Here is a 19,379-nt window from a genome sequence, read left to right on the forward strand (position 1 = left end):
AATCTGAGCTGTTAGCGGTGCTGAACAAAAAGTAGGAGCATGTCATCTGAGAGATGGAAAGAGAAGACTGTGTCATGTTTGGTGTTGTTTTGTTTCTTAAATTCCAAATGAAACGCTACAAATGATGTTGTTGACTATAAACAACTGCAAAAAGGTCCTAAGTTTTTGTTTAATTTTGCTTAAAGTTCACGGAAACCTTACATTAAATATGAATGACACAAGACTTAAGAATCTAGAGCCATGCTTCCAGCTGAACAGCTATCCAAAATGCTGCTATTTCCCAAAATAAATTGAATTCTAACTCTTTCTCCTCACTAAATCTGCATAAAATCATACTATTGAATGTTTAATTTGTAAGTATTTTCCTACTAGGCAGGTATCTGTTAATTAATTCAAGTTGTCTGATTGTAAAAAATAAATAATCAAATAAAACAATCTTTGATTTTAATTGTTTGAATTTAACTGTAAGAGAATATCAACCAAAAAATCCAGAAAAACACATTATCTAACAGTTATAAATTATTGTCTAGTTGATTAAGGGAAATCAGTATTTAATCCCCCAGCAGAACATATCTTGTTGGCTTATTTTTGTATGATGATGTTATACTAATATTTCCCTTTTAAATCATCCCTTTAATCACCAAACATTATGGTTAGAGGACAACTGCTTGATTTGAAGTTGAATTGTACATTTTTTTTTTTTTTTTAAAATCCAAAATGTTGCACGACATTTCCCAAAATAAATGGAAGTCTGACTCTTTCTCCTCACTAAATCTGCATAAAAACACACTGTTGAAAGCATTTTCTTAGTGAGCAGCATCGGTCAAAATTGTCACACCAACATCAAGGTTGTATAGATGCATGAGAAAACTTTAGCAAATCGACCCATTTTGACTGTGTAGCTCCCAATGACACAAGTATAAGTGATATATTTACCTTCTGTTGTCGTATCCATAATGCAGGGATGTTCTGGGTGTTTATGAGCTGACCAGAAAACACATTTTTTGTGTCTCGGTATCATTTTCGCTGAGTCACACTCTGTATTGGAAACGCTCCTCTGCAGCACCGTGACCTTTTCACTGCATTGCAGGCCAATCAGCTCAGCACTGCGTGGGACAATTAAGTGGAACTTTTATGGCACAGTTTAATTTAAGTGTTTAACATTTACCCTTACAGTCAGTACAAAAAGGCCAGATGGTCGGACATAAGAAGAAATTTCCTTTAACTTGTAATGAATCTGGAACGTCCACATTACTGCTGCTGATAGATTTCCTGTTTGGTCGTGAAAAGTGAGAATGAAATAGTGTGTAATGAGTCACTGCGATCTGCTCTGGAGTGTCTAACTGCGTTTATATCGATCTCTTCCTGTAGAGCTGATGGGCTGTGAGGAGCTACATGCCATTCTTCATCTGGTGCTGCAGGCTGGAAACATCATGAACGCTGTGAGAGCTGTTAAAGTTCACTTCACAATCATTATCACTCTGAGTAAAACAAGACAGCTGGTGTTACTTTATAGTTTTATTATTGGTTTTTTTATTATTTTGTATATGTCTTCACTTTTAATTCAAAGTAAGTAAAGCATTTAAAAGTACAAAAAAGTAACATTTCCAAAGAAATTTAGGGGATTTTTTTGGCATAAAAATGGCCCCTACTAATGTCAAACGTAATTTATGGAAACTTTCCCCACCACTTAATTAAATTTAATTCGCTGATTTAGATCAACTACAGTGCTGTGAAAAAGTATTTCCATATGTCTTCTGTTTTTGCATATGTCTCACACTTAAATGTTCCAGATCTTCAAACTAATGTCTATATTTATTGAATATTAGGCAGAGATAACCCACAAAACACAAAATGCAGTTTTTAAATGATGATTTATTGAATATCACCCATGTGAAAAAGTACTTGCTGCCCTTGAACCTAATAACTGGTTGGTCTCTTGGCAGCAACAACTGCAGTTGAATGTTTGTTCCAGCTTGTGATCAGTCTTTTACATCATGGAGGAATTCTGGTCCACTCTTCTCTGCACGATCATTTTAATTCACTTATATTAGAAGGTTTTCCAGGATGAACGAGCCATAAAGTGATGTTTAGGTTCAACAAACCTGGCAGTGGTCATATGTGAGTATGAAATCATCATCTAAAAATTGCACTTTGTGTTTTCTTGGGTTATCTTTGTCTAACAATAAAATTAGTTTAATGATCTGAAACATCTACATGTGACAAATATGCAAAAATAGAAGATTTCTGCAGGGGGGTGAATACTTTTTCACAGCACTGTGCATTGTTTTGTTACAGTTAAATGCAAAGCAGTTTCCTGACATAGCTGTACTTTGGCACCATTACTTAGAAATAAATGGACCGTTTGTTAGAGATGGTAACAGCAGCCTAGGATAAAGAATGGCTGGTCAAAGGTAACAAAATCTGCCTTACCAGCACCTCAAAAGCTCAACACTTAGTACATTATATCTAGTTTTTAAACTTCAGAGGTCCTCAGAGAAAAATCCTCCAATGACTGGGTGGAGGATTTTTCTGTCTTGTACAAATCTTGTTCTCAGTCTGTGGTCAGCTAAGCTACCCATCCCTGTGCAGACTGAAGAGAAAAAATATTTGCAGACAGTTCATCCTGGAAAATCATCTAATGTGACTGAATTAAAACTATTCTGCAGAGGAGAGTGGACCAGAATTCCTCCATGGTGATGTAAAAGACTGATCACAAGCTGGAACAAACATTTAACTGCAGTTGTTGCTGCCAAGAGACCAACCACTTATTAGGTTCGGGGGGGCAATTACTTTTTCACAGAGGTGATACAGGTTTTCAACAAATCATCATTTAAAAATGCATTTTTCATTTTGTGGGTTGTCTCTGTCTAATATTCAATAAATGCAAACATTAGGATCAAACATGAAGATCTGGAACATTTAAGTGTGAGAAGTATGCAAAAATAGAAGATATCAGTCAACCTTGTTCTTCCTTATATTTTACAGAGGATTGAACTCTATGAGGCAAGAAGGATCATATGTCAGCAGCCTTATCCTTTAACATCTTGCTGTTTTTTTGTAATAAAGTTCGTTTTTCCCTTCTGTTCTCAGGGCGGCTACGCAGGAAACGCTGTTGGATTCAAGCTGTCGTCCCTCCTCTCTCTGGCTGACACCAAAGCCAACAAGCCAGGAATGAACCTGCTGCATTTTGTGGCCATGGTTAGTGAAGCTCTGCTTATACAACGCCATTAAGATCTATATCTTATGTAATCCTGATGTAATGATGTGGTTTTCTGCCTTTTCAGCTTTTAATGCTCAAAGCTTCATACAGTTACTGTCTGAGTTACTTATTAAGCTGCATTAAGTCAAACCTCTACTGTATATACTTTTATGTAAGAATAGTAATATAAGATTCTGTTTTTGAACACAGTTTTTTTTTAACCTGAGTTGAAATAAATAAGCTTTAAGACAAACCCAGAGGAAAATCTTACTGCTCAAAGTTTGGTTTTCTATAGCTTAAAATTCACAAGGAGATATAGGTGAGAAAGGAGGAGAACAATTGGCAACAGGAGTCAAACTTGAAATTTAAAGGAGATAATTCAACTAATGGTTCCATTTTTGTCATGTGAGCTGTATATGTGCTATATTTTAGACAAATATTATACAACCGCTATAATGAATTATACTGAGAAATCTGCCTAATATTTTGTCAAACCTATTTTATGCAAATAACTGTGTAATTCACATTGATACATATATATGTGTGTATATATACATATGCATATACAGCTCACATTGAGAAAACATGGATCCATTAGTCGAATTATCTCCTTTAAATCTCAACTTTGACTCCTGTTGCTAATTGTTCTCCTTCTTTCTCACCTATATCTCCTGGTGAATTTTAGGAGAAAAATATGAGAAACGTAACAGACAACATCTAAGCTAAAATAAGCCTAAAATAAGAATCACAGTGTTGTGTCCCCAGCTATCGAAGAGCAAACTTTCAGCAGTAAGATTTTCCTTTGTGTATAGTCTAGTCAGACAAATCTTCAGTATTTCAATAATGTGTAGGAGATGATTATATTTCAGTTTGAGACAATGCATTTGAGAAACAGTGTCCAGAGATCACAGGGGGGCAGGTGGACAGCAGATGGTGACAGGAAACAGAAAAGAGCCAAGCAGTTACATAACCGAGCACAGAATACTGCCTTGGCACACCGATGAAGCCACTTTACCTCGTAAAGCACCAAACAGTTGGATGTAAATTGTTTTACTGTGTCTCTACACTCAGGAGGCGAAGAAAAAAGATGAGAAGCTGCTCAAGTTTCCAGAGAAACTTCAGGATGTCCAGAGCGCAGCCAGGTAAATGGAGAGAATGAGTTGTGTCGAGTAAGAGTTAAACTCATTATAAATGTTGTAGTTCTAAAAATACAGAGTCTAACTATATGCAAATGACACCTAACTCTACTGAAGGAATGCATCAGTGGAAGAGGATGTTGGCCACACATTTATTTAAACCTCCTCCTATGAACACTTATACCAGGGGTGTCAAACATATGGATGACTTTGCGAAGTGTCAAAAAGATACAAATTAAACTGTGAATAAGCTGACTTGATGTAAAACACTGCTTCAGACACTTTCGCACCTTGAAGAATATAGTTCTGTGAAAATGAAAACTTACTGTGGAAGTATTTAAAGACATTGAACTTTGTGCAGGGCATTAAATATAACAAAATATTGCATGACAGCATTGTTGTTACTCTAAGTCTGATACAGAGTGAGTTCAGGAGTTGAGGAAAACCTCAGGCAAGCTGTTAATCAGTTATCAATCAGCAGCCATACAGGAGACATCATAGAGCTCAGAAGATGGAGCAGTAATTTCGAAAACAGCCATCTGCACACTTAATAGAAGGCCTAGTTTAGTCATTCAGACCATAATGACTCATTGAAAAATTACTGACTTGGTATTTCCTGAGATGCTGATAGATTTTAAATGGGAGCCTGATTGTGAAGGTGTTACATCTTCACTGATAGTCCAGCCTCATTACTACAAACTGACATTGGACTTAAGTGCAGCACTTAAACAGTCGTGTTTGCAGCACAGTGTCAGGCTCTGTTGGCTTCACAAGGTCATTGCTGTGTGTGGTGGCACTGCAGATCCTGCAGCACAGAGCCAAGATTCCTCCTCCCCTCCTTCCTTCATCAGGATACAGAATTTAAAAACATCAGTCTGACAGTGCATTCAGCAGAAATGTTGTCATGTGTTGTGCCTATTTGCAGTCAGCACTGTTGTTATATTGCATGTACTATCCTGCACAAATATTATGTTTTCCTGATCTTTCTGCTGTTTTCGTGTAGAATCTCAGTGGAAAACATTGAGATGGAGTTTTCCTCCTTGTATGTCCGAATCAAATCCCTGGAGGAGAAGGTTCAAGGAGACCAGGAGCTACTGCAGCAGCTGGAGCCTTTTCTGCAGGTGAAGCAGCAGCAGCAGTTATGTAATACGTTATAGACACAGACAGAAAGTTGGATCAGAGCCACTGTACATTGCAGAAGCTGCTGACTCAAGCGCTGTAGATAATCACAATGATAAAAAAGTGGATCCATTAAAAATGTGTGTGTGTTATGTCCTGTCTCAGAGTTCAACACAGACACTGCAGGACCTAAAGAGACGCAGGCTGGATCTGCGTAAAGAGGGCAATGCTCTCATCGATTTCTTTTGTGAAGATAAGGACACCTTCAAGCTGGATGAGTGCTTCCGGATCTTCCAAGACTTCTGCATTAAGTTCAAGAAAGCTGTTAAGGTCGGTGTGAGTGCAAAGACGACTCTTGCTTATTACAATTCTGATCCTGTTTTTGTAGATTTGGCAATCTGTCCGGTCTGGGATAGAAACACTGCTGAAATCTGACAAGACTGAAGGCAAAACCCACAAGCAGACAACTGAAATGATTTTGTAGAGGTTAGCCAAACTCTTCATGGAAAATAAAGCAAACAACATCAGACACACTTGGGAGAATTAGTTTAAGTTTCAGCGTTTCATATTGTGGCGCAGTTTGGCTTGTTTGAAATGAGCTTGCACGAGGTACTTGCCAGTGTTTTAGCTGCAGTAGATTACAGTTGGTAAGCTGTCAGTTTGGAGAAATAGTGGCCCAAATGAATAAATCAATTTCAGTTTAAGTGTGTGCTCTCTTTAGAATATCTAAATAGCTTTACCTCGCTTTTTTATAACGGTTTACAAATAAGCTCTGAGACGCAGTGTGCTACCATCTCTGCTGCTGATATTTGACATTTTAAGGCAATATGTTAAGAAGAAAGATGATGGCAAACATTTATAGTGTTGTTTCAGAAAACTACAGATCCCTATGAAAATGTTTGCTAAGAATTGTTTAAAGCACCCAAAAATGTATAAAAAATATTAGGTCAACATTCACTCGTGTGAAATATTTTTAAACAAGTGTTATTTCCTGAGGTTTAATGCTGTACAGATTTACTTAAGCTACCAGAAGCTACCAGACTCCAGTGGAAAAAATTGTAATTTTACTTCATATAAAACTGATCCACTGCCCTCAATCGGTTGTTTACATTACTGTGTTCAAATCCAGAGTAGCACGCTTAAATACGTAAGTTTGGAAATTAAAACACCAGCAAAGACCAGCAACTCTGGTATTCTGTGAAATTAAAATGACTATATTTGTCAACAGACTCTGGTGGCTTTAAAGAGAGCATAGATAATATAAGAACTTCCTGTAACAGTACCACCATACAATAACAGCTTTCTGTAACAGTACCACCATACAATAAAGGGTCTGCTTCAATAGCAAAAGAGGTGTTGCACACTGTTATTTGTTAATAAGTTATCATGATGATTCAGTGTTGAAACAACTTCAAAATATCCTTAAAGATAGGTGAATAATCAGGTCAAAAAGATACTTGAAGATCTGGAAATTTCAGCCGCAGAGTGTAAATAAATGCAGGGCTCAGACTGATTCATTACAACTGGCAACTCCTGCAAAGCTAAATCAGTTCAATAATATATACCGGATACATGCACTAAATGCACAGAGGTTATAGGAACACTGTGCAGAAAGATTAAGACATTTTTGGAAGAGGTCAGCGCTACATGTAAGAAGAATTTCATTGGATCCTAAATTGTTTCTACTTGGTCTGTATCCACAAGAACATCATAAAAATGAACAAATATTGATGAACCTCAGCTTTCTAAATGCTAAAAGGGTGATAGCTCTGTTTTGGAAGAAGGCTCACAGACCAAATATTACAAATTAGATGAAAGAGACGACATCTAATCTTCCACTAGAGAAAAAAATAACCTATATATTAAGGGACAAACAAAGGGAGTATGAGGAAGTTTGTGGACTGTTTCTTGATTTTATGATGGACTAGGTGGTTTATGTGTAATGTTGTTGTTGTTGTAGTTGTTGTTGGATGGTTGGAGGGAGCCATTTGTTTTGTTCTTTTTGTTGTTTTCTTTTATGGATGCATATGTTGAAAAAGAAGAAAGCTGCTTGAAATGATGCCCTCTTGTCTGACGACAAACTCTGTAAAATTCTCACCTTTGTGTTTCTCTCAGGACAACATGGACCGTGAGCTGAAGGAAGCCGCCCGGCAGCGTCGTCTCCGAGAGCTGGAGGAAAAACGTTTTGCGTGGTCGGGTGCTGATCAGAGCGGCGGGTTTGGTCGCAGCAGCAGCGAGAACGACGTGGAAATGCTCACCAAGGAGGGTCTCCTGGACTTCTTCCAGCAAAGGTCTCAGAGTCCACACAGCCCACTGGGTCGCTCGGCCAGCGCCCGCCGCCACCGTCACACCATGACCTCCATAGCAGATCGGGAGCTCCAGGGATATCTGGAGCTATTCGGAAGCTCTGGGAATCCCACCGACTATTCCAAGTTTAACAGCCTACCTCGGTCAGGCCGAGCTCTCCAGCGGAAGACAGCTCCCTGGATTTTAGCCCAGAACGACGACAGAGAGCTGGGCTGTGACAGACAAGTGACATCTCCGCACGCAGAAACTGAACCTATCAGCCCACTGGCCAGGTTTTCCTCCTCTGGACTCAATAATAACGAGGACCCATACAACAACAACAACAATAATTACTCTTCTGTGTCGGAGGGCAGCGCTCTGCCTCGGCCCTTTGGTGTCTTTCAGAAGCCCGCCCATCTTCCCAACCCAACAATTACCGGCCACATGAATGTCAGTGTGGAGAAGCATACGTTAGTCCGAGGTCCTCAAGCTTTTGACCTGCCAAGTCCAAACAACAACAGTAATCACATGCACTTTGTCAACCAGGGGGATGTTGTGGTGACGGATCTGGAACAGGAAAGACAGTCGCCTCCCAAGATTCTGGAAAACCTTCTACACGATAAAGTTAAAATAAATACTCCTACACAGGCTGGAGTTTCTCCTGAGAAAGAAGAGGAGGACTACAGCACCATTTCATCAACAACCTGCGACACTCCCCTCCCGCTAGACACTTCAGTATCCAATAAGAAGCCAGTGTTTTACATACTAGACTGTACAGAAACGGACTGCTCGGTCACATTGGATTACTCTGAGGTTGAAAGCTCGTCGGCAAAAGACGGACTGCATTTGAGAACGACTGATCAGGAGACGCAACAAGATCCAAGTTCTCTGTCCTCAAATTTGGAGTCCATGTCACCCACCGACCAGTCCGTTTCAACCAGTGAGCTCTCGGCGCTGAAATCCGTGGACACGGCATCCGTGACTCCGTCTGCCACCACAGAAGAGTGGGACACGGAGAGCTGTGACACAGCTGAGGGGAAACAGGGTGCAGAGAAAGACGCTCAGAGAAACAGCAGGAAACCAGCGCAGACTAAGAGCAAAGCCAGCAAACCAACAAAGAGCGGTGGCGGTCGAGGTGTGCGAATGTTGACCAACAGTGAGAGCCAGGGCATGCGGAAAGTTGTGCCTATCAGCAAGCTCACCAGGGCGGGCAGCAGCAAGCGAACAGAAAGGCCTTCAGTGGATGGTGGAGATCCACGTCGGCCTCTCCGTGACCAGAGCACCCCGGCCAGAGGAAGGAGCGAGAAGACAACCAGACCTCCTCGACACTCCAGTCTGCCTCCCGATGAGTCAAAGCAGCGGGCAGGAAGCCTCACAGGTAGCATTTCCAGATGGGCCCGCGACTCGATGCCAAGGAAAGCGTCCATCAACAAGCCGAGCGCCAAACCCCTGAGGAACATCCCCAAGCCGGCGCCCGAGGAGAAGATGTGCCGCTCTACCATGAGAGCTCTCGTCCAAACTCAGACACAGGCTGGACCTTCCTCCGAGAACAGCAGCTCGCACACGCTCAGTGCAAAAAACTCCTCCGACGTCCCTAGCTTTGCCCGTAACACCGTAGCTTCAACTTCCAGGACCAAGAAGGAGCTGGGCCCGCCGTCCGTCCCTTCCACTCCATCTCGAAGCCCTTCTCTTCTGGGACGACATGCCTCCGTGAAGCAGACTCGGGTGTCACCCACAGTTCAGACCAGCGAGGAACGGCCGCCTGGGACAAACCTGCGACGGGTGCAAAGTGTGAAGGCGGCAAGTCGTAGCACCTACCGCAGCGAGACCCCACCTCCACCTGCAACACGAGAGGATATCCGTAAGACTAGCAGCTTTTCCGAAAAGTCTGTGCAGCCAAGAGACTTGGTGACGTCCAGCAGAAGCACGAAGCCGAGCTGGAAGTGAAACAAAACGTGACGGAAACTGACTGCAGAAGTTTCATCTGTCTTTCTGCTCTTCTTGCCCATCTACAGTGCAGTTATCCTCCCATTCATGCAAAAATACAAGAATCTGAAAAACACATTAAGCTATCTCACCTTGTAAGGTTTAATCCAGTAGCCGAGTCTGTATCAGGTTTATGAATTGCAAAAGAGCAAGATGCAATGAACTCCTCCACATGCTCTTGTTTTGTTTGTACAAACAAATCAGCTGTTCACGACTTCCTTTTTTTCTAAGGGGGTGGGGCATTAACAAAACTGACAAATGGCAAATTGGTCTTTTTAGATGGAAGCTTTTTTGCCTGCTTAGCTGTCTGTGTACTGGATGTGCAAGTGTCTGTGATGATATCAATGTCGAACACTACTGACTTTGTTGATGCTGCTATTTAGCTCTGACAATTGGAGACCGAGATTCAGTGTCTGTTTCATTCAGGGTTGTACTTTACCTTTGCTGCTGTTACAGTGTCTTTTAGTTTCGCTGCTCCTTCCCGTAGACTAACGGCGCTTTGTTTTTTGCTTTGTGGTTCCTTTGCTTTGATACCTCACAAAGATCGCAGTGGCCTTGTACCAGCAGAAAAAGTAGAATTTTTTGTTTGGTTCTGCATGACGAAGATGTAGACGAAATCTGATCGGTTTTAAAATAACTGCACTTTTTTTTTTTTTTTTTTTTTTTTTTTTTAAACAAATTCCTGGTATACTAATGTTGCTGCAATATATAAAGTCACAGATATTACACCAGTGTATACCAACCGTGGTACTCCTCGTACCTTGTTTATGTATGTCAGTAGTTTGTAAATGTGTTAGAACTCCTCCATAATATCTTGGAGTCGACGTGCACGTAGGAAACGTTTCCTATTTAGGCTAATACATGATAAACGCTAATGCTGTGAAAGAGAAGCATTGAATTCGTCTGAAACAACGTTGAAAATATCATCAATCATGTGATTATTTTGACAGTCTGATCTCATTTTTCTACTGTGAAGGTTGTCATCTCATATTTTCTTGAAGCCTGCGCCTTTATTGACGTGGTTCAGTTGTTCTAAATGGTCATAATTCTGCCGAGCTCCAGTTTGTTCCTCTCTTGTGTTGCCATTAGAGTCTCGAGAGCACAGAGCTGGTCAACGAGATTTCAGAAAAATGAATTCCCAGTAGTGATTGAAGAGTGCAGAGGTCATTTAAAACTCCTGAATTCTCAAAATCACTTTCACTTTTAGACACTTTGGCAAGTTTTGACTATATTTCTCATCTATGGAGTTGGAAATGTCAAGTAGCTTCTCATTTTGCATGGCACAAAAATAGGATAAAAGAACACATTTTTTCTACCGTTTTTGGTGTTATTCTCTCTTTTATCTCTCAGCAGGATTAGATAGAAGCTATCAAGCCAATTTTAAATTACGTCTGATGTCTTTTTCTAAACATTTTTTCTTTACTTTTGACGGTCAGCGTTACAAGATGAAGGAAAGATGTGAAGCAGAATTCATAGGATGAAGGAAAAAGCAAAAGCTATGCTAACACAAGTGTAAACCGCTGTGACAGTCTGGACAAAAATACCTGATGAACCCAAAAAGCTTTAAATTTATTTTCAGTGACACTGGTAATTTCTTGAAAAACAATATTCTGTTCCAAATAATACAATAAATCCAGGCTATTTACTGTAAAAACTGTTTACTGGGCCAAACAAAGAGGGCAGCCATTAATAAATGTATGGTGAAAAAACAGAAAATTCCTAATAACACATATTTTTCCACATTTGTGTGTTTTTGTTTTTCTTTTGTTGCACAAAAAGAACATTTGTCATTTTCCGAGAAACTCCTAATTTAGTTGATTTGAAGAGCCTTTAAGGATTAAAGAAAAACATTTAAAATGGCTGTAAGAGGTACGAAGCAACTCTAATTTTCTAAGACTTGCAGTTTTTTTTCAGAACTAGAGATTCCTGAGCTCTGTGACTCCGATGGTAACACATAAAGAGGCACAGATTTTGCAACAGTTGCCTTTCAAACTGCATCGTGCCATTGCTTTGATGGCTGCAACACTCACATCACTGCATTGCCTTAAAGCTTAATGTAGCCGATCCTCCACCAGTGGACTCCTGGACTCTTACAGGAAACTTTTCCTACATTCCATCACATCAAGCAGAAATGGTGACTCCGCTGGTTAGTGATTCACTTTGTACATAATGTAAAGACATAGTATTTTCTGACTATTGATATGTTTACATAGCATTCAAGAAAAGAATGAAGGGTGACAGAGTAACATATCTGTGTGCACAGATGTTTTAAAAGCGGCCGTTTCGTCATCGGGCAGCTGGGAGGCGTTGACATGCTGCCAGTGTCTTCCTGTTCTCTGTAATGCAAATGAGGCTGATGAACCGATGAAACAAAAGGCTCAGTGTTGCTGTGTGTGGCCTAAATTTAGTTCCTCTATCACCGAGTAAATTAGAGCTGAAATAAGTAAAAGTTTTGCTTAATTTTGACAGTTTGCTTTATTACAGAAATCATCCAAGAAAAACACAAACTGAGCTCACTTTCGAAGAAAACTTGTGTTCATTTAGAATCCATGTTTTCAGGCCTTTTATGTGTCAGAAAACAGCAGATAGAATGTCCATCCTGAAGCGTCTCAAAAGAAAACTATCCCTGATATCAATTTTTAAAAATAATCTTTATCAATTATATTACATTTCAGCACTAAAAAGTAATTAATCTACTTTTGTGTTGAAAGCTCTGGAAGAAGCTAGTAAGCAGACTTTGATTTTACCCTTTGATGCGCAGTGTGTGTCAGGAGATGCCCATTTTCCACTGAATCTGGGTCACTTTTGACCCATGTTGTGCATCAAAGGGTTAAGATCCATGCAAAATCTTTTAAAGTGTGTCTACAGTTAAATTGTAATCACAAAGATTGTTGAAATGAATTCACTCTTTGAAAACATATCAGCCTTGTAAACAAAAAAATGGCAACTTCAGACCTGAAAATAGCCAAATTTATCACCCCAACATTGTTTTAAAAAAAATGTTGTTGTTTGCATTGACTTTGACTCAAACTGTCCCAGATATCTAAATTATTCTTTGTTTTATCAATTAATTTACATTTCAGACTACTTTTGAATAAATCTGCAATTCATCCAACTATATTTTCATTCTTGAATACAGCAGTTCAACAGGGTTGAAAGCTCTGGAAGAAGATAATAAGCAGACTTTGATTTAAGATCCATGCAAGATCTTTTAAATTATGTCTACAGTTCAATTATATTCACAAAGGTTGTTGAAAAAAAAAAAAACCATATCAACCTTATAGACACAAAAATGACAACTTCAGATGGAAAAAAAAATTAAATAACCAAATTTATGTTTAAAAAAAGTCTCCCTGTGAGGTTTATTTGTTTACATTGACTTTAACTCAAGCTGTGTTTATAAAATGACTCGTTAAAAAGGAAAAGACTGATAATTTTGAGACTTCATCAGCCGCTGAGATGCTTTTTCTCCCTCTGTGGCCTCAGTTTGTACAATAAGTTCCTCCTTTGTGTATCCCACAATGCCCCCTGCTGCCTCCCCTTTAACAGCCCTGGACACCACAAAGGCTGCCCTTTACATTACACGTCGGCGGCTTACAGCGGTGGAGCTGCTGTGGAATTTGAACACTCGCTCGCCCTTTTCACCATAACTTCCTCATTAGGAGCTGGTTGCCGTGGCAACAGTCCAAACACCATTTTGAACTAACGGCCTGTAAACCCGAAGGGGCAAACCCGTCTGCAAACTTTGGTCATGTTACAACTCCCAATTCACAGTTTGTGACTTTACATTATTTAAATTGAATCTTTTTCTGCTTTTTTATGTTTAATTACATACAAATGCTGATTCTGTGCTAAAGAAAGTGAGTCTTCATCTCCCCAGTGGTGTCTTTTGTACTCTGGAAAGGAAAGATTGGGCTCAATTTGATGTTTTTTACTCTAATGTGATGGGAACAACGACGTGTCTGCTCTGTTTTAAAAGTAAATAGGTGCTCTAACTGTTGGTCATTTCAAATCTGTACAATGAGAACAAATAAACTGATCAGTACATTCAGCAAATGATCACATCCAATCGCTCTGACACAGTTTCTTTTTCTGATGATGACGTCGAAGAAATAAATAAAATCACATGTTGCTGTGTAAACTGGAATCTTGTTCTTGGTGTTTTCTTTAAACCAAACATGTGGATCAAGTTTTGAAATATCTGAGCGATCCTGTGCACAAAATAATAAAACTGTCTGTTAAATCCAAGTTGTGCATCTTCAGTATGAAATGTAGTGAAAAACTCTTTAATATTGAGATAAAACAGGTGAATAAGACTAAAACCATGTAAATTATTGTTATTTAGTCATGTTTACATTATGGCCAAATATGCATGTGAGTAGTTTAACCTAATTTATAGAAGCAGATTTTATTTTCTATGTACAGAAACTCTTTTGACCAAAGAATAAAATGAATATTGATCCAAATGTTATTTGTTCATTTAAATAGAGCATAAACATGTTTCACCACTAGAGTGCAGCAGAGTATCTCATGTTCCAGCTGCCCTGACCTCATCCTGACTTCATCATAAAATCACAGCATCGTTCCAATAATAAAAGTGCTTTTTAGTGTTGAATAAAAGGAATAAAAAAGTGAATGAAATTTTGTTGAAGAATAATTTTTAAAAGTCCAACAACTCTAAAACAAGTCAAACGAGTGCCACTCTTTCTGTAAAATTTTAAAAAAAACAGGTAATCAAATTAGATTATCCAACAGTTCTAGTTCTAAATCCACCAAGTGTATTTCCAATAAGACAATTAATAATCTTTATAGATGAAGTCTGACCTAAAAAAGAGTCAACAACTGTCACAAAACCAACATCCTGATTGATTTCTCGTAAACTGGCCGTTTAGCTGGATGTTTGTTTTTATTAACCGTTTGCTGCACATGCGGTCTGTCATCAGAGGCAGTAGATTTTTAACATTCAAATAGTGCTAAAGACCATGAAACACAGATACAAATTATTAATAAGGTTTTTTGAATTAGAGCAGAAATGATGATGAACCACTGCAGGAAAAAAATTCTCATCTGACTTTTCTTGTCAGATGCCACAATAATGTTGCCAAAATGGATCAGAGAAAGTAAAAAATCACAGAATAGCATTGACGTTTTACATGTTTATTCAGTTTTAAAATGTTCTGTCTCTTCCTTCTCTCGTCTTTTTGTTGCGTTTTCCTCAGGGAGTGACATTCTTTGAAATTTTATTGTATTGCTACCATAGTAAAATGCTAATTAAATCCTATAGTTAGAGGTAAAAATATTTAAATACTATGTACAAACACCAGATTCCTTATTAGCAAACACACGCAGAATGAGCAGCTCAATTTGAATCGCATACACCACCTTACATGACGCAATGACTTTGTGATCACTGCAACTGATTTCATTAATTTTTCATCATCGAATAATCAAATATTCATGTTTCTCCTGAGTGAAATTATTAAAAAATCCATTATAGAGTGAACAATCAATGCATTAAACTAATTTCTGATGGAAAATATAACAATTACACTTATAAATGGAGTTGTTAAGAGTGTCCAAAAGTTGATAAGATAAGATAAGATAAGATAAGATAAGATAAGATAAGATAAGATAAGATAAGATAAGATAAGATAAGATAAGATAAGATAAGATAAGATAAGATAAGATAAGATAAGATAAGATAAGATAAGATAAGACAAGACAAGATGAACTTTATTGATCCATCATCAGGGAAATTTACAGTGTTACAGCAGCTGGATACAGAAGAGGCCTGAAAGAAGCAGAACAAGAATTACAGCAAGTACATAATGGCTAAAAAGATAAAGACACAAGACAATACACCAGGCATGATGAATCAATATATGGATAAGTACAGATATGGCTTGATGAATTTACATTTGCACAGGTTCGGCATGGAGGATAATTGGCCCACAATTGTTATTGCAGTAAGAAATGCTACTGGGGGAAAAACCAGAGTTAAACATGATGTTATTACACATGAAGAGCTGTAAGAGATCAGTGTTATATCTTGCTGATTGATCTGGAAGAGAGACCACAGTTTTACTTTTTGTTGTTGGAAGCAAATTTTGATTGTTTACGAAGAGCTGTAGAGAGAAAAACAGTTTAAAGAGATGATATAGCACCAGACGAGCTGTAAGGGAAGAAAAAAAACAATTTTTTCTGTCCTTCTTTCATTCATTCAGTCTGGTTTCTGTGTTACAATAATCAACTCTGATGTCTCCCCTGCACTGTACAGTCAGGTCCATAAATATTTGGACATTGACACAGTTTTCACCATATCAGCTCTGTACACCACCACAATGGATCTGAAACGAAACAATCATGATGTGCTTTAAGTGTAAGATTTCAGCTTTAATTTGAGGGTAATTACAACCAAATCAGGTGATCAGTGGAGGAATTACAATACAGTTTAGATGTGCCCTACACCCTTTTTAAGGGACCAAAAGTAATTGGAGAGTTGGCTGCTTAGCTCTTCCACAGCCAGGTGTGTGTTATTCCCTTATTATTCCATTTTCAAGCATCAGAAAAAACATCAAGTGTGGTATTTGGAATCAGGTGAAGTCAACTCTCAATATGAAGTCCAAAGAGCTGTCACTATCAGTGAAGCCAGACATCATTAGGCTGAAAAATTCAAACAAACACATCAAAGAGGTAGAAAAACATGAGATGTGGCTAAATCAATAGTTTGGTACATTCTTAAAAAGAAAGAATGACCTGGTGAGCTCAGCAACACCAAAACACCCAGAAGACCAAGAAAACAAGTGTGATAGATGACAAAAGAATCCTTTCCCTGGTCAAGAAAAACCCCTTAAAAACAGTTGGCCTGAACTGACTGTATTTACACTCATCGACCACTTTATTAGGTGCACCTGTTATAAACTGCTCATTAACACAAATGTCTGATCAGGCAATCACATGGCCAAAACTCAATGCTTTTAGCAGGTAGACGTGGTCAAGACAACCTGCTGAAGATCAAACCGAGCATCAGAATGAGGAAGAAAGGGGATTTAAGTGACTTTGGACTTGGCATGATTGTTGGTGCCAGACAGGCTGGTCTGAATGTTTCACAAACTGCTGATCTACTGGGATTTTCACTCACAACTATCTCTAGGGTTTACAGATAATGGTTCTAAAAAGAGAAAATATCCAGTGAGCGACACTCGTGTGGACCAAAATGCCTTGTCAATGTGAGAGGTCAGAGGAGAATGGACAGACTGGTTGGAGATGATAGAAAGGCAACAATAACTCAAATAACCACTGGTTACAACCAAGGAATGAAGAATACAATGAGTGACAATGAGTTCACTGCACTCCAATGGTCTCCACCGTTACCAGATCTCAATCCAGTCGAACCTTTGGGATGTGGTGGAATGGACCACAGCATCATGGATGTGCAGCCAACAAATCTGCAGCAACTGTGTGATGCTATCATGTCAATATGGACCAATATCTCTGAGGAATGTTTCCAACACCTTGTTGAAAGTATGCCACAAAGAATTAAGGTGGTTCTGACAGCAAAAGAGGTCCAATCATTTACTATCAAGATGTACCTAATGAAGTGTCCAGTGTTTATCACCTATAGTGAGACATGCTGCTGTATGGAGGTCTAACTTTGGTTGATAAAGGAGGTCCCATAAATGTTGCTTCTACTCCAGACGTCGTACTACTGCAGAGCATGAGGAGTCACGGAGCTCGTGACTTGGCACTTTTATCTGTAGATCAAAGTTTCTGTAGTCATGTGCGAGGGATTATGCTCCTCTCAATCCCTCCTTATCCTGCAGCTCAACCAAACACTTGAAGAGCAGGATCTCTGCTTTCACTCTACGGGCTGCAGGCTCAACAGCTAGCAAGGAAAGGAGGGAATATTGGGAGTGTTTGGTGGATTAAAAGAACGTCTCGGGGATGTTTTCATCATGAAGAAGACATCTGGGATCAGAAGGAGACAGGAAGGAGGTTGCAGCATCTCTAGAAAGAGTGAGGAAATTTCAGGAAATCTTTAGTGCACATTTAGAGTTATTTCTCAGATATTAAGCACTGACAATGACAGTAGCGAATAGAAAACATCCAGTGACCTTTAAATATTATTTGTTTTTATCATACAGTCTTGTGTTTATGCAGGTTTGTTCTTTAGATACAGGTTGTTTTTTGAGTTTTCCTCCACTGGCCTGGCACTGACCTCCCTCCCCGTCACTTTAAAAGACATCATGTCACTTCCTATCTGTCTCCCCGCCTCCCTCTGACCTTTAACACATGTATGCATGTAAACGTATGCATCCCAGCCTTTTCAGCACATTAACAACATGCCAGAATGACATCCTCCAGTTCTACTACGGCCTCTGGGATTATCTGTGAGCTCACAGCAGACCACTCAGATTAGCAGCCAGTTTAAATACAACCTGCCTGGAGGCGACGGTTCAGATTACTGCAGCAGAACAGTAACTGATGCAAATATGCAGGCATAATTGTGAGTTAGTGGAAGGCTTTAGGTTGACAACTGAGTGCTGATGTGAGCGACTTCCTTCCTCCTGTCCGCAGATCTACACGACATGAACACGTGGTGAAAGTCAAAACCCCAAACTGACCCGGAAACCATCATGGAAGGAAAACTGGAGGATAAAAACATGGGGTGAGGAACATTTAATACACTGAATTAATGGGAGAACATGAATCACTTGCTGTTTTTGCATGTGGTGCTTTAATATAGTGATAAAAAAATTTTTTTTCTACATACCTTGGTGATATATTTAGTGGAGCTGAAAATAGAAATTAGCACTCAACAGAAGCAATTTTCTTTCTGCATAAATGCCAAATATTTTCTGGTTCCAGCCTGACAAATTATTGTTTTTCTAATACATCTTGGGGATTTGTGTTGACGGAGACCGAGAGATAAACAAGGAATTCTGGGAGGCTGTGTGCAGGTTGTTTGCTGTATATACACAAATACACACTACCGTTCAAAAGTTTGGGATCACCCAGACAATTTCATGTTATCCATGAAAACTCACACTTTTATTCATGTGCTAACATAACTGCACAAGGGTTTTCTAATCATCAATGAGCCTTTCAACACCATTAGCTAACACAATGTAGCATTAGAACACAGGAGTGATGGTTGCTGGAAATGTTCCTCTGTACCCCTATGGAGATATTCCATTAAAAATCAGTCGTTTCCACCTAGAATAATCACTTACCACATTAACAATGTCTAGACTGGATTTCTGATTCATGTTATCTTCACTGGAAAAAAAATGCTTTTCTTTGAAAACTAAGGACATTTCTAAGCAACTCCAAACTTTTGAACAGCAGTATGTATATATATACACACACACACACACACACACACACACACACACACACACACACACACACACACACACACACACACACACACACACACACACACACACACACACACACACACACAAGAAAAGCACTCAGAGAGCGCAGTATTCCACCAAGGCTGTTCATTCCCCCATATGGCATTGTCAGAAATGCAGCGTTTGTTTATTAGTTATTGATGATCAGAAATCACAGCACCATAGAATGTGGCCATGTAATATAGATGTACCCACAAACAAAATGACTTTATGCTGAGCACAGGCATGTGT

The 19,379-nt window shown here is 39.2% G+C and overlaps 1 protein-coding gene across 2 annotated transcripts in view; it reads left to right on the forward strand.

Annotated features, from left to right (window-relative positions):
* Window positions 1-13,876, forward strand: part of fhdc1 (FH2 domain containing 1) — a 37,769-nt gene extending 23,893 nt beyond the window's left edge. For both annotated transcript variants that reach the window (XM_055010325.1, XM_023293533.3), the window contains 6 exons: window positions 1,372-1,442; window positions 3,094-3,201; window positions 4,274-4,344; window positions 5,342-5,459; window positions 5,623-5,787; window positions 7,573-13,876. In XM_055010325.1, the coding sequence (XP_054866300.1) occupies window positions 1,372-1,442; window positions 3,094-3,201; window positions 4,274-4,344; window positions 5,342-5,459; window positions 5,623-5,787; window positions 7,573-9,690 (2,651 nt within the window). In that variant the 3' untranslated portion in view covers window positions 9,691-13,876. The remainder of the gene's footprint in view (window positions 1-1,371; window positions 1,443-3,093; window positions 3,202-4,273; window positions 4,345-5,341; window positions 5,460-5,622; window positions 5,788-7,572) is intronic.
* Window positions 13,877-19,379: the final 5,503 nt, after the last annotated feature.

This window comes from Amphiprion ocellaris, chromosome 4 (assembly GCF_022539595.1).
Source record: "Amphiprion ocellaris isolate individual 3 ecotype Okinawa chromosome 4, ASM2253959v1, whole genome shotgun sequence".
In the NCBI taxonomy this organism is placed as follows: domain Eukaryota; kingdom Metazoa; phylum Chordata; class Actinopteri; family Pomacentridae; genus Amphiprion; species Amphiprion ocellaris.